Source organism: Cyprinodon tularosa, unplaced genomic scaffold (genome assembly GCF_016077235.1).
Source record: "Cyprinodon tularosa strain WSP-4 unplaced genomic scaffold, ASM1607723v1 ctg590, whole genome shotgun sequence".
In the NCBI taxonomy this organism is placed as follows: Eukaryota; Metazoa; Chordata; class Actinopteri; order Cyprinodontiformes; family Cyprinodontidae; genus Cyprinodon; species Cyprinodon tularosa.
This window is the reverse complement of record NW_024039330.1, coordinates 396,325-410,424: the sequence shown is the minus strand read 5'-3', so window position 1 is coordinate 410,424 and position 14,100 is coordinate 396,325. Positions and strand designations below refer to the sequence as shown.

Below are 14,100 nucleotides of genomic sequence, written 5' to 3'. Positions count from 1 at the left end.
TGTTGGTCACGTAAATCCTCCTCCACCATGAGGAACAGCGGGCCACTACAAATCCCATAAGGCCTTTCTTTCTTCTCATACCCTTTGTAGAAACTTTTTCTCTCACAACCCTCAGCCATTTTCAAAGAAATGTGGTGAGAAAGGTGAGCTTCAATATCTGTCTGAAATCGTAGCTCACCACACAAAAACGCCTGAAAGTGCGCATGCGCAGAAACATATAGCTAACTAGGGACAAGCACGTAGGATGGCCTTACGTAAACATATCACTACAATGATTGACAGTTAGGAGGACCACTGATTTAGATGATCCACCCGGAAATAAAAGGGTGGATCATCTTCAATTTCTATTCTTATCATCACCTCTGGTATCTTATAAACACTATGGTATTGCCAGCCCTTGGTTGCTGAATAGCCAGGTGTATCTGCATGCCACATGGTTAAGGAACATTTAGAAATAATTGTTATTTACTTAATTATTTGCTTGATCTCTATTGTAATTGGTATTTAACTTTTTTTTATTTTTACTGGCTGTAATCAAAGATGAGCACCAGTATCTGTTTAGAGCCACAATAAATATAAAAACACACTTTCTTGAGTCTCATTGGGCCAAGCCACTGGGTTCACTGTGTACTCTCTAAACTTTAATTAGCTCTCATTGATTGTTTAGCTCTTGTTTTCTGCTGGATGAGATATCTCCAGCCTTGGAAAAATAAATCTATCTGTGTTGTTTTTTAAATAACCAAAGCTTAGTGATTCTTGGAGTCCTTTTGAGATTTATAATCCACCACTTACTTTTTAGGAAAAAAATACTCTTAAAGATGTAGCATTATGAGCAAAACAATTTAAAATCCATCTTTAGAAAATTTCCCTGTGATGTATCCCAGCTCTCTTCAATATGACGAAATCAGGATATGTTAGAAAAAGATAAACATAAACATCTCTGTACATTTCAAGGTACTGTTGCGTTGCTTGATCACAAATCCAGTTCAGATGATTTTTCATTCTTCTCTTTTAGACTAAACATCTGCCCAACATCTGGTCACAGTGGTTGTCCTTTCCTGCTGACAGTAGTGAGCGCTAAACTAAACCAGACAATGAGGTTTTCTTCATTCACACACCAAAAACTTCTTCCGATCACAAACAGCTGCTTTCTCATTCTACTTCATTAATTATTCAAATCCCTCCTGCATGGAGGAAAGCAAGCTCAGACTATATTAGGAATGAAAGTTCATTAGATGTCTGGAAATGGTCCAGAAACAATATTACAGTTTAATTTATCACACAGACCGTTTTGTCTCAAGACCAGCAGATAAATGTAAGTGAAATTTCAAAGTGTTCTCCTCCTGAGGAAAGCTGAAAAGAAACCATGTGCTATAAATTAATCCACTTCTGCACCTCCTTTCTATTTTATAATTCATCTATGTTATCTTGTCTCAGTGAAAGATAGAGGCCATTATTGAGCAATAAGAAACAAAAGAACCCCACTCCATTAACAGAATTTATTATCCATTACCAGTGCTTATTAAATCAAACCAAGGTAGATACCTGGCTATTAGGTAACGGCCATTAAATCATAGAAAATCTGATTTAGGAAAAACAAGACCAGAACATGGGATTATCCAAGATGCCACAATTGGTACATGAGGAACTTTGTATTTGATGTTAAGTGTTCTGTTTTGGAGAGGATAAGCCACACTGTCTATGCCCCTGTAAACATAAAACTCAAATTAGAGGAAAAATGATTTAAAAGACATGTTTAAAAAATTTTTATACTGTATTTGGGTTAAGAAAAAAAGACTCTCAGCTGCAGGTTTGATACATCTACATGCATAACATCTGAAAGCAAAAAATCTAATTGGAACTGGCAAACTGTGACAGAAAGCACAGCAGTTTATAACCTGACTGCATTCCAGGGGAAACATAAGCCGTTTAGCTGTAGAGAAACCTCACTTTTCACCCTGAGAAATCCGGTCCTGCAGCAATGGGAGAAAAAATATATAGAAACATATCTGCAGTATTGTGGCTTTTAGAAATTATGTAGTTTTTGACTAATTACACTGAGTATTTTCAAACTACTTCAATTAAAACAGTAGCTACAGCTAATGAGGACCAAAAATTATATATAAGTTTTATACATTACTTTGGACCAATGAAAAGTATGGAAATGCAATGTCATGACAGATTATTTTATCTATTTTATCATATGATGTAGTTTTCTAACCCACATTAACCTCTTAATATCCACCTAAATTTGGTTAATCATCGCCTATTTTCCATACCCAAGGGAAAAGCAAATTAGGAACTATAAGCCCAAATTACATGTGCAATACATTATTTGAAAGCTAAAACCCTCTAGTTTCCTAATATATAAATTTAAATCGGGTGACTAGAACACAGACCAACCTGCATCAGTTCAAACAGGACTCAAAGTTGTTGTTTTTTATTCTCGGAAATGATAGGTCTTTAAACAGCAGTAATAAAGACATTCTTTAGAAAAAGCAGGTTTTATTGTATCATGTCAACCACAAATGCAGAAAATGTCAGACCTCTAGCTATTACAGTTCCAGAGCTGTGGGGTATGGAACTTTTGGTATCAGTTTGGAGCTGCGTCCCCGTTCCCGTCGGAATTTTATGCATTCTGAATTAATACCCCCACTTAAGGTCCACCAGGTCGCCGGCGACCTGTTGGGTTGGAAGAGGTTAAAGTTAAGTGGAAGGAAAACAATATGTGGCAGAAAAAGGTGTAAACACAAGAACCATGGCCTTGAGATGGGCTAGTTCATTAAAGAATGTGGTGCAGATTAGATGTGTTTTGTAAAATAAAAGTTAATAATTCACGAGCCACAGCACACAGACATATCAAAGATGTGGGCTGCACTTTGCTGAACCAGAAACATTAACTGTCTTACTTGAGCTAATGATTTTCAAATCAAAACCCCCTGCATAAAAAATGGAGAGAGAAAGAATCCAGGTTGTTTGAGATCCAGTAAGAAGTTTCAGTTGTCAGGGATCATTTGATTTGTTTTGACATTCGCTAGTGTAGGTCCCCTGTGCTTTGAATTTTAAAGTTAGTCCAACTATTAATCAGAATATTTTCTTTTATTGAAACATCTAATTTAAGTCTCGCTTACAAGAGAGACCTATAACAGGAACGCAAGAAATCTTAAAGAACTTCATGCTTCCCTCTGCTGACAAGCATTATGGAGATGCCGATTTTCCTTTACAGTAGAAATTGTCTCTCCTCACAATGCCAAAAGTACCAGTGCCTGATTTAATGACCATAATATAACTCTGCATGATAAACAACCAAACTATGCTGAACGAAACCCATTGAAAATCTTTGGAGTATGTCAAAACAAGCATAGGCAAAACTTTCATGCGACTTTACAAAGATTCAGCAATTCCTTTACAAAGATATCCAACTAAGAACTCTGCATAAATACTTAAACAATAGCTATGAATATGTCACTCTGTGCACAAAGCATCTACATAATATATAAGGAATTCTGTTTTTTATTGAGTTATTTAAATAGATTGCTTTTAAAAAAAACTTTCTCAAATGTATGTATGTATATGACATTTATTGTAAAGTCTAAATAATTGTTTTCAATATCTGTTTTCATTTTCTTTTAAATAATCTATTTGATGTTTCTTAAGCCTCTCAACTCATGAAATATCACCACTGGCACTACATAGACATTAATTTGTATCACTGGCTGTTGTCTGGAGCCAACCCTGAAGAAAGACACTTTGCCTTCATTGTGTTGCTGCCTTGGTTGAGCCGCCCGTTTCATGACCGTGCATACTTGGTGCAAAAAGAGTCTTTTCATCTCAACTTTAAGGAGCAGTGATTCCTGCTGCCTCACATCACCACTTGCCGGTTAAGGGCAGGCCAGGCTTGGCTTGGTCAAAGTAGTTGCTTCCTGGAGGAGCTGGGTAATGACTGTTGATCATAAAACGCTGATGACCTCTCTGTCTCCAGGACAGGGAGGGGCTCTTACTCAGAGAGAGGAATTCAAAGTGATTACTCAAACATGGGTGGATCAATAAAAATAGCACTTAGGGCATGATTTTGATGAAGCAATATATTATAACGATATCATCAAAAGTTTTCAAAAGTTGATTTTTGCATAATATAAAAACATTTAAAAACATTTATGCACATTTATTGGTAACTGATTTATTGGTAACTGATTGGTTGCCAAGTCACATCTTCTCACATCTTCTTGTTTTAGTAGATCTTTCAACCAAATACCTTTGCAACTGGAAATATGGGCCAACTGAGATGTAGATAACACAGTTCTTTAATGTTTATGACTTTGGGTTAGTGCAAAAATAACATAATTCCTAATATCTCTTTAGCACTAAAACAGTTTTCAACTCCAGTAATAAAGGGAAGATGTTTATAACATTGCTGCTGAGAAGACCTATCTCTCTTTTAATGTTTTATAGCACAGTTTTATTTCATTTGCATAGTCTTTGACAAAATGATGCATGTTTGCATTTAATCGCACTCACACAGTGTTTTGCAGCACATGGGTTTCATTAGGACCCATAACTGTTTAAGATCCACTTGCATAGTGATCACTTTCAGTAGCAAACAAGCCTTCAGTACCATTCCTTCAAAGCCTTGTGTGTTCTTTCCCTATCAGTTGGAAAGTGGATGGTCGCTGACCTTTAAAAAGTCTTTGGAAGGTATGCCCAGGGTCAGATAACAAAGTCTGCACTGGGAAATAACTCACAAAAAAGGAAGGAGGCTTTTTCACATTGGGTGTGCTGTGAGATCAAGGTTGTGTCTGAGAGAGAAGGGAAACTGGAGGATATCGTTAGCAGGTCACTCACTTAGTTTGACCTTCGAAATTCCCTGTGCAAGCTGTCTTATCAGACTAACGTGAAACAGTGAGGCAGGACTGTGCCACTAGCTCTGCAAGCTTCTCAAGGGTCTTAGAAATGTGACTAAATACCACGGAGAAGATAGAGAATATGTAGAAAAATATGTACAAAAGGTTGAAGTATTTTATTGGTTATGAATTTTAGTGGTTTTCCTGCAATTTTACATCTAGCACATTGAAATCAAATGTAAAAACTCCCATGGGGGAAAGATCAGAATTTTATTCAACCAATGCTAATTTTCTGTTCCCATTTAATCCTTACAGGGTCAAGGGGTTCCCGATGTGTCCAGCAGCCTATGGGTGAGAGGATGGGTAAAACCTGGATAGGCTGCTGGTCCATCACAGGGCAACAAAAGGACAAACATCCATGTATGCACACATTTGGCCCTTAGGGCAATTTAGAGGGAACTGTATATAGACAGTTGCTGGAGTACCCAGAGAGAACCAACACAAGCATTACTATGGGATTTAACCCAGGGGCATCTTTCTTCAAGGCAACCGTGCCAACTACTGTCAAGAAATAAAAGACCATAAACCAAACTACACTAAAGACATCTTTGTAAGGAGACACTCAAAATAAATTAGCATTGTTTTTTTTTTTAAAGAGAACAGCGTGTTTCTACTCTTTTTGTGCCTTGTGCGTCAGTAACTGAATAATGCCTTTTTTTTCTTCTTTTCCTCTAAATTTCTACAATTGAACCATGGCTGGACTAAAGCTTAGTGTATGTTTCACATGACAGCTGGAATAAACCTCAGAAAGTGATACTTATTTACTTTTCTTGGAGCAGAAGCTTGATGCTTTTGTTGTTTATTTTGAACTCGATAACTTAGGCTTAGCAGCAAATGGTTTTATACAAAAAAAATGCATTCAATCAACATTAAACCTTAAAGACATTTCATCATTGCCAGTGAGTTAACAGTCATTTATGTATTCAAAAGGCAGAAGGATACAAATGTATAACAAACAACAATGAAGCTAAAGTAAAATTTCTACTGTTTTTATTATTAAACATAACACATGCTATACATTACAAAGCAAAGGGAATGCTTGTTGTCTTTCAAAGATAACTCTTTCTCTGTTCTTTTTTATCCTAATTAAACTTTTTTTTTAAAGCATAAAAGTTTAACACAAAACCAACTACAAAATAATATCAAAATAATACAGTAAAGAACATATATCTTCATACTAGTAACACATCAAATTTTATCCCTTGGTGTCCAGCTTTGGGTTTATTCATAGATGCACAATTGAATCTGAATTAATGCAATGAAATTTATGCAGTTTGCAGAAAAAGATGCATTCTTGAATGATGCTCAGCACAGCTCCCCCTCCATTAAAAAACAAAACAAAACTGCTATTGCAGTTTATTAACTCATAAAATGTGAGCTGCATCTGGGTTTTGCTGAAATACAGAGATTATGAACACATGGACATTTGTAACTGACATATAATTGATCATATAATTTACTGATATAGCATATTGTAACATTTAATAAATGAGAATGTGGAACAACATGAGCCTCCTGTTTTTGTTTTCTATGATCAGTAGTCTCAGCAGAAGCCTACAGATAAAAGTGGAACACATTTACATCCAAAGGTAACAGAAAGGAGAAAAAATAAAGTTTGACATCTTAAGTGGGGCCCTGCGAAGACTTTATGAGTTAATATTCTGTCTCTCTTGAGTTCCGGAGCATGGACCTTAAAACCATCTTAAAGCATCTTCAGTATTGCAATTTCATAGCAGTTTATGAGTACGCTAGTTTATGAATCCTTCAACTGTTTATAAACTTGTCTTCATGTTTGGTTTGAGCTTTAGGAGCAAAGACTGAGAATGGATGATCAAAAGGTTTCTGACGTAAAGAGCAGAAATATTATGGTGGTTTGGGTAAACTGGAGTATCTAATCTGGATTTACAATTAATAAAGATTTACACTGAATACAGACAGTTACTTAATGCAAAAAATAATTTAAGGATTCATAAAATTCAATGCTTTCAAGCTTTTTGGGGAGGGCAAGGTATGGGTAGCAGAAGCTCTGTTGGTTTATACCTAATTTAGAGATGGAAAAGCATTGCTAATATTTAAACAAAGATAAAAAAAAACTATTGAAAAGCATATTTTTGGATGTTTTCAAAAGAAATTTAACTTTTTCGAAGGCTTCAGCTGATGCAAAATGAGGTTATGAATCAAAATGAAGCAGCAGGACTAAAGCTTAAAGGAAATGTTTTCCCATTTGAGCAACTGTGCGAAGACTTTGTATCAAAACACAATAGAAGAACAGTGTAAAAAATTCATATAAATACAAAAAGGCAGATACAAAGGTATACTTATGATGATAATAATACACATCTCACACTTTACGGGTACACGCACACACTAATGCTCAGAACATCCATACATAATAAAAACCACTTTATACAATTTACACACAGTTTTGGCTTTACATATACAAGGATTTGTTAGTCAGCTGCTATTATAGACTGCTTTAAGTGCTTTTTGATCAGTCTTCAAGTTTTTCAAGGACTAAAGCAGATGTTTGTGAAAAAGATGCTGGATTGGTTTGTAGCAGATAAATCAAGTGTAGCACAAGTTCACACTCCACTAGACTCATGGAGATCAGATCAGAGGTGGGTTTTCTACAGCTGAGTATTCAGTCTCTGACACGTTATTAGTCTCAATGAGACGTGCAAGGCCAGTCCGAGTTGAGTATTTAAAAATGAAGGCCTTCATGAGGTCATAGCGGTAGTTTCGATTAATGAAGTTGTAGAGGATGGGGTTGAAGCAGCAGTGGAACAGGGACAGGCATTGGGTGAGGTGTAACACTATGAAGAGCACATTGTCCAGGCCACAAGTGAATGGCACCAGCTCCAGCTGCGTCAGCGCATCAACGAGCAGAGCGGCATGATAAGGCCCCCAGCAGGCTAGGAAAACCACAATGTAAGCTAGAATCACCCTGCGGCTTACACCGCGCTCCTGTTCCACATGGGAGGATGATGCTGATGATGAGCGCTTGAAAGCTCTGGCCAGTAGGATGTAAAACACTGCAATGACTGGGAAGGGAACAACAAAGCCCAGCAGGATGAAGCTGAGCTGCACTCCCGCCATCCACTTCAAGTGGTTTTCCTCTGGGTACACCGCCCTGCACATTATAGTGTCCCCGTGCGATGACTTCACAGCATGCAGGTAGTAGGTTTCAGGAGAAGATGCCACCAGAGCCAGAAGCCACACTCCAAAACATGCAGCGCGGCGGATCAACTTCCTGCGCGCACCTCCCTCCTCTCTGTGCTGCTTCACACTTAGGTAGCGGTCGACGCTCATGCACGCCAGGAAGAAGATGCTGCTGAAGAGGTTAACAGAGAAGAGCAGGTGTGTGAGTTTACAGGCCACTTCGCCAAATGGCCAGTGGCCATGCTGGGCCAGGGAGCTGACCCACACGGGAAGAGTGACACACACACATAAGTCTGCCACTGCCAAGTGGGCAATGTACATATGTGTCTCATGGCGAGGGGTGGAGTCTCTTTGGGCACGGATGTTCACCCAGAGGACCAGAGCATTAGCAGCCAGGCCGACAATGAAGATGAAGGTGTAGAGGACACACATGGAGTACAGCAGAGCATCGCGGTTAATAGATGTGGAACACAGCACCAAATCCACTCGTGTTATGTTGCTGAAAGAGTCGGAGACATTCAGGTCTCCAAGGGACTCCATCAGCTCCTCCAGGTCGGTGGCACTGAAGCTCATTTTGTAACACTAGGCAAAGGCCACAGACCACTGGGAGGTAATACAAACCAAAGAGCAAACTGCGGTAGATCCTGTAAAAACAGAAAAACAATATCATCAATTTTCATAAACAGCTTGCACAAGTAAGTGGAATCTACCAACTAAAACTGATATGCCATGGCTAATCAATTCAGTGCATTGAAAACAATCATCTTTGGTTTGAAAGCTGTTGGTGAAGAAAGAAGTTAATGTTATTTACAAGGAAACATTTTTTATATAAGTGTGCAGCTCATTGAGGCAGAGAAACAGTGAGAGAAAGCAGCACTTAAGGGATCAAACAGGATGACTGGACGTTATGCAGCATGCTTCATGTGTTTCTTTCTTAAAAGCTTTCAATCTCAGCCTCTTTGGAACTTGATGAATTTGGAAATGTTGCTTTTTTTATCTCATGCTTAATTGGCATGCATAATTAATGAAAGCTTAGGGTGAGGTTAAAGGATTTCCCAGGTTTCTTCTATATTTCTTTTAACACAATCCTTGAAACAAATCCTTATTTTCAGGTCAAAGGTTTTCAAACTGGAAATCTAAAATCAGCAACAAAATTCGGCTTGGTACACTTGTAGCTGAAGATTTATGCAGCTGCATCAAGCTTGTTTTATTTTACTACATCTGAACTAATAAAACATAAGACCCTGAAGAACCTATCCCTAATGTGGTTACGTTGTTAAAACACTGCATTCATGAGTTAATAACACCTCTCTGTTAGTCTGTCATAAATGGTGGGGTTTTTCAATGATTGATGTGCACTCTGGGGGACGCACAATAAATGTTTATATTAGCTCCACTGGCAGAGAGAGCAGAGTGGACATAAGGAAGCGGGATCGAGAAATCCAAACACTGTGTATTTCCGGAGCATTCTGGGCATTCCAAGATAAAGCACTGGTCAGGCTGGGAAATCTGATGCCCCTTTCAAGGGATTTTTCACCCTAAGTATGCTTGTTTTTGTAAAACACATCAAATCCCATGTCTCTTCATGAGGCAGAGAAAGAGAGGGAGAGAGATCAGCTGTCACCACCCAGATGATCAAAGAAAAGATTGCACATGGCTTCGAATGCCTCATATTCCTACATCTGATTCCAATAAAACAGGCATACAACATTAGATTTCAAACTTGGGGTGCATGTAAGCAAATGAAACAGTCGGGCAGATAAAAGGAGTAGGCGTCTATAGTCCTTTGGACACTATTTCCACCCCTGCTTGGTTCGCATTGTCAGCTTTTTCCTGCAATGTCTCTCTCTGCTAACTGTCAGCCCACCACAGTGTGAGAGATCAGAGGTGAGAGGTGATGGATCAAAACCAGAACACGAGTGGCTTAACCCCGCTGTTTGCCCCTCGCTGACTTCTACGCCCACAAAGTGAAATGTGTGCAGAGATCAGCAGGGGGGGCCTGACGGCTGCAAAACGGTTCGAACGGGGTTAAAAACAGGGTCACCGAGCAATGGTTGCCACAGCACGCCAGAGAGCTGTGAAATGTTACCGTGTCAGACATCTGTCTGTGTGGGAGACTAATGCTGCACACGTGATAATTGGTACACAGTCACACAGAATGAAGAGGTCTTTAGAAAAAATGCTGAAAAAGGACACCTGGAACCAGTTGTCTGACAACTTTTAATCACTTCTTACGGATTTATGTAAATTTTTTTAACAAATATTAGGTCCAAATTTTAGAAAATACAATTTTGGTTTCAGTAAAAATGGGTTAAATATTGTTTTTTATGAAAAATGTGTTGAAGGTGTGGTTCACCTTTATATGCAGTATCCCTGAAGTAAAAGCTTAGCTACATTGTTTTTTGTTTGTGGTGAAGAATAGGTCTAGTTCAAGAGAGAACATCGAAATATCCTTTGGCATGTGACCTTTCTGGATCATTTCAACATGTCTTTTTAATTAACATCACCACATTCTAACTAACAGATTATTTTTGTTTTAAAAGTTGAAGCCCTGCCTCAGTGTCAAATATTATTGCAGTCTCTGTTGGACATTTGTTCAGTATTATCCACTTTTTATCTCAACAAATCTTCCCATCATCTCTGACCAGCTTCTCCATTTCTGCAGAACAAAAGCCTCCCCACAGCAGGATGCTGCCATATGTCACCAGTACTGTCCATCAGTCATAGTTTTGTCAGAGAAATGGCTACACAGCTTGTGGAAAGCTTCAAACAAGACCTCTTTTAAAATGGCTGTCTGCTGCAAGAAAGATTTCAAGTCACAACTGAAGAGCCTCTTGGTTTCTAAAGTCTCAGATCAATTCTATTCTTATCAAGAATGTCAATAAGGTGGATTTTTATGTTTAGTTAAGTTTGAAGTTTTGATATACAATAGGGCTGGGTAAAAACATCGATTTAATCGATTTTGAATCGATTCCTTTACATTTTTGCAAAATCGATGTCTAGGGAATGAGATTGATTAATTTTATAGTGAGCCGTGTGATGTTCACATTCAAATAAGCAGGAAAGATGCACTCCAGATTGCTTCAAGCCAGACAGCTGCAAATATAGCCAATAGGTTGACTGAAGACATCAACAAACGGGGGCTGACCAGAAAACACCCTGTAGTTGTTACAGACAACGCTGCAAATATGGTTTGTGCAGTGAAGATAATGCAGCTCATGTATGTCTGCTGTGTCACGTCTGCTTGCTCGAGTGAGGCTTCACTTTTTCACTTTTTACAAACAAGTTTGCACTTTTGAGAAAGTTTTGTTCACATCTCATGTTTAAACTGTCTGATTTACAAGTTTGCACTTTGTGTTCAATGTGACAGGAAAAAACAAAATACATGAGTATTTTGAAGCACAGTTCAACCACTTTAATTATTGTAAAAACAGATTGAATCGAAATTAATCGATTTAGAACTGTATCAATCAAAATTGAATCGATTCAGGACTTTGGGGAAAATACCCAGCCCTAACATGCAATGCTGCATCACATTATCATAACTTGAGACATTGTTTTCTTTGAACATCTGCTTTAATCATTTCTACAATTTCCTTCCAGATGGGATCCTCTGTCCTATGGTCTATATGACTGTTTTATAAACTAATGTTCTCTAATAAACATCTAAGGCCCTGTGACAGATGATATATACCGATGCTGAAATTGATTTAAAGACAATATGACTAGTTATAAAAGAGATGACTGCTGGCAGCAATTGATTGCACCATTATTTAGAGGCTTCTAGGGAAAAAGGTGATAAATAGAAGTACATATGACATGTTTCAATGATCCCAAAAATAATCTAAAAACCCTGTTTCCGTTTACTCTCACTTCACCTTTCTACTTTCTATGGATTCTTCAAATATAAATCAAAAAATGAACTGAAGTTTGTGTTTATTGCAAAGCTTTTGCAGGAATCTGAAATGTTATAATTATTGCAGGTATCTTGATGTCTTCAGGTATTTTATGTGCCCACTTGGCAGCGAAATAAACAACTCTGCCCCTATAAAGTATGATTTCTTACTGACTTGGAGGCTTTTAACTCTCTACTCAGTGATAAACCTATCTGATGCCCTTCTGCTAAATGATCTTGATAAGATGGGGGGAGATTCCTTTGAATTCTGAGAGTCTGCCCCTGAGATAATCGCACACAGTGCTTTCTAATTCCTGTATATTATATGGAAAATACCTGAAGGTGCCAGGGAGCCCAACGGGCTTCAAGCGAATTAAATCCAAACACATGAGATAACAACAGTCTGCGCATGAAGGCTCACATTTTACCCCCTCTGATTGTTTACCTCTCCCTTTTTCTACATGTGACCCCACTATCCGGTTACAAAGACGACCTAAACGCAATTTGTTTCACAATACACCAATTCCGTTTTCATGTGCAAATGCCAGCGACAAGAATAGCGCAGGTGCAACATGTTCCGCACAAGCCGCTCCTGTCAGTCCCGATCGACAGGCTCCCGGATAAAAATCTCTGTCTCTTCGCACGGAGCCGATGTTTCCGCGTAGATAAGCGGCCAAGTGTGGATGGGTGCGTTATTACGCATGAGCGCCTAATGGAACCAGCGATCTCAGAATACATACAATGTCATTGTAGTCTTTGTTGATCTAGATCAGGCTGTCAACACACTTTTATCAGATTTCACCCTACAGCCTGACTTAAGAAGTGAGGCAAACAAATGCAGCAGTGAGGCACAGCATTCCAGAGCACAACTGAAACATTTCTTTGGAAACATATTTCCGTAAAAAAGAAAAAAAAGTTCATTGGAAGAGAAAAGAGGGAGAAAAGTGAACAGAGGAAAAATAAAAGCATCTAAATCAAAAGTTTAACATATTCTCCCAAAAATCTTACCTGATTTCTTTTTTTTTTTTCTCCCACAGTTTCTCTTCTGCGGATCAGATTTGTTTGCGATCACCTCTGGAGTTAAAAAAGCAAACTTCTCTCAACAGCGAGAAGAACTTGTGCGTCTTACTCCTTCTCCCTGCACACTGAATGCGATCCACTCACTCGGCCTGCATTTGCAGATTACAAGAGCTACGCCTCCTAGGTTGGTCCCAGCGCTGCGTATTGACATGGCATCACCTCCGGCGGCATTCAAAACAGGCAGCTCAGCCAGTTTCGCCCAAGAAGAGAGAGAGGGGAAGAGAAACGAGAATTTCTGCCTCTGATCCCCTCAGGACAGTTGTAAATAATAACTTATTTAAAGTTTTATAAGGATATAAATGCCGACTAATTAAAATCATGGGGCGGTTCTAGGCAGGGGCCACCGGGGGCCCCTGTAGATCATGCCCTGGCCCCTATTATGGCCCCTATGTTGAAGACATAATTCTCAAAGAAATTCTAATGATGATACACTATATTGCCAAAAGTATTTGCTCACCCATCCAAATTATTGGAATCAGGTGTTCCAATCACTTCCATGGCCACAGGTGTATAAATTCAAGCACCTAGGCATGCAGACTGTTTTTACAAACATTTGTGAAAGAATGGGTCGCTCTCAGGAGCTCAGTGAATTCCAGCGTGGAACTGTGATAGGATGCCACCTGTGCAACAAATCCTGTCGTGAAATTTCCTCGCTCCTAAATATTCCACAGTCAACTGTCAGCTGTATTATAAGAAAATGGAAGTGTTTGGGAACGACAGCAACTCAGCCACGAAGTGGTAGGCCACGTAAACTGACGGAGCGGGGTCAGCGGATGCTGAAGCGCATAGTGCGAAGAGGTCGCCAACTTTCTGCAGAGTCAATCACTACAGACCTCCAAACTTCATGTGGCCTTCAGATTAGCTCAAGAACAGTGCGCAGAGAGCTTCATGGAATGGGTTTCCATGGTCGAGCAGCTGCATCCAAGCCATACATCACCAAGTGCAATGCAAAGCGTCGGATGCGGTGGTGTAAAGCACGCCGCCACTGGACTCTAGAGCAGTGGAGACGCGTTCTCTGGAGTGACGAATCGCGCTTCTCCATCTGGCAATCTGATGGACGGGTCT

General features: G+C 39.1%; 1 protein-coding gene across 1 annotated transcript; it reads right to left on the bottom strand.

The window, feature by feature from the left end:
* Nucleotides 1–5,871: 5,871 nt before the first annotated feature.
* LOC119797623 (atypical chemokine receptor 3-like) lies at nt 5,872–13,168 on the bottom strand. Its single transcript, XM_038306774.1, has 2 exons — nt 12,964–13,168; nt 5,872–8,704 (listed from the first exon to the last, which is right to left on the bottom strand). Exon 2 carries the CDS (start codon nt 8,631–8,633, stop codon nt 7,509–7,511), a length of 1,125 nt encoding a protein of 374 aa, XP_038162702.1. The 5' UTR covers nt 8,634–8,704; nt 12,964–13,168; the 3' UTR covers nt 5,872–7,508.
* Nucleotides 13,169–14,100: the final 932 nt, after the last annotated feature.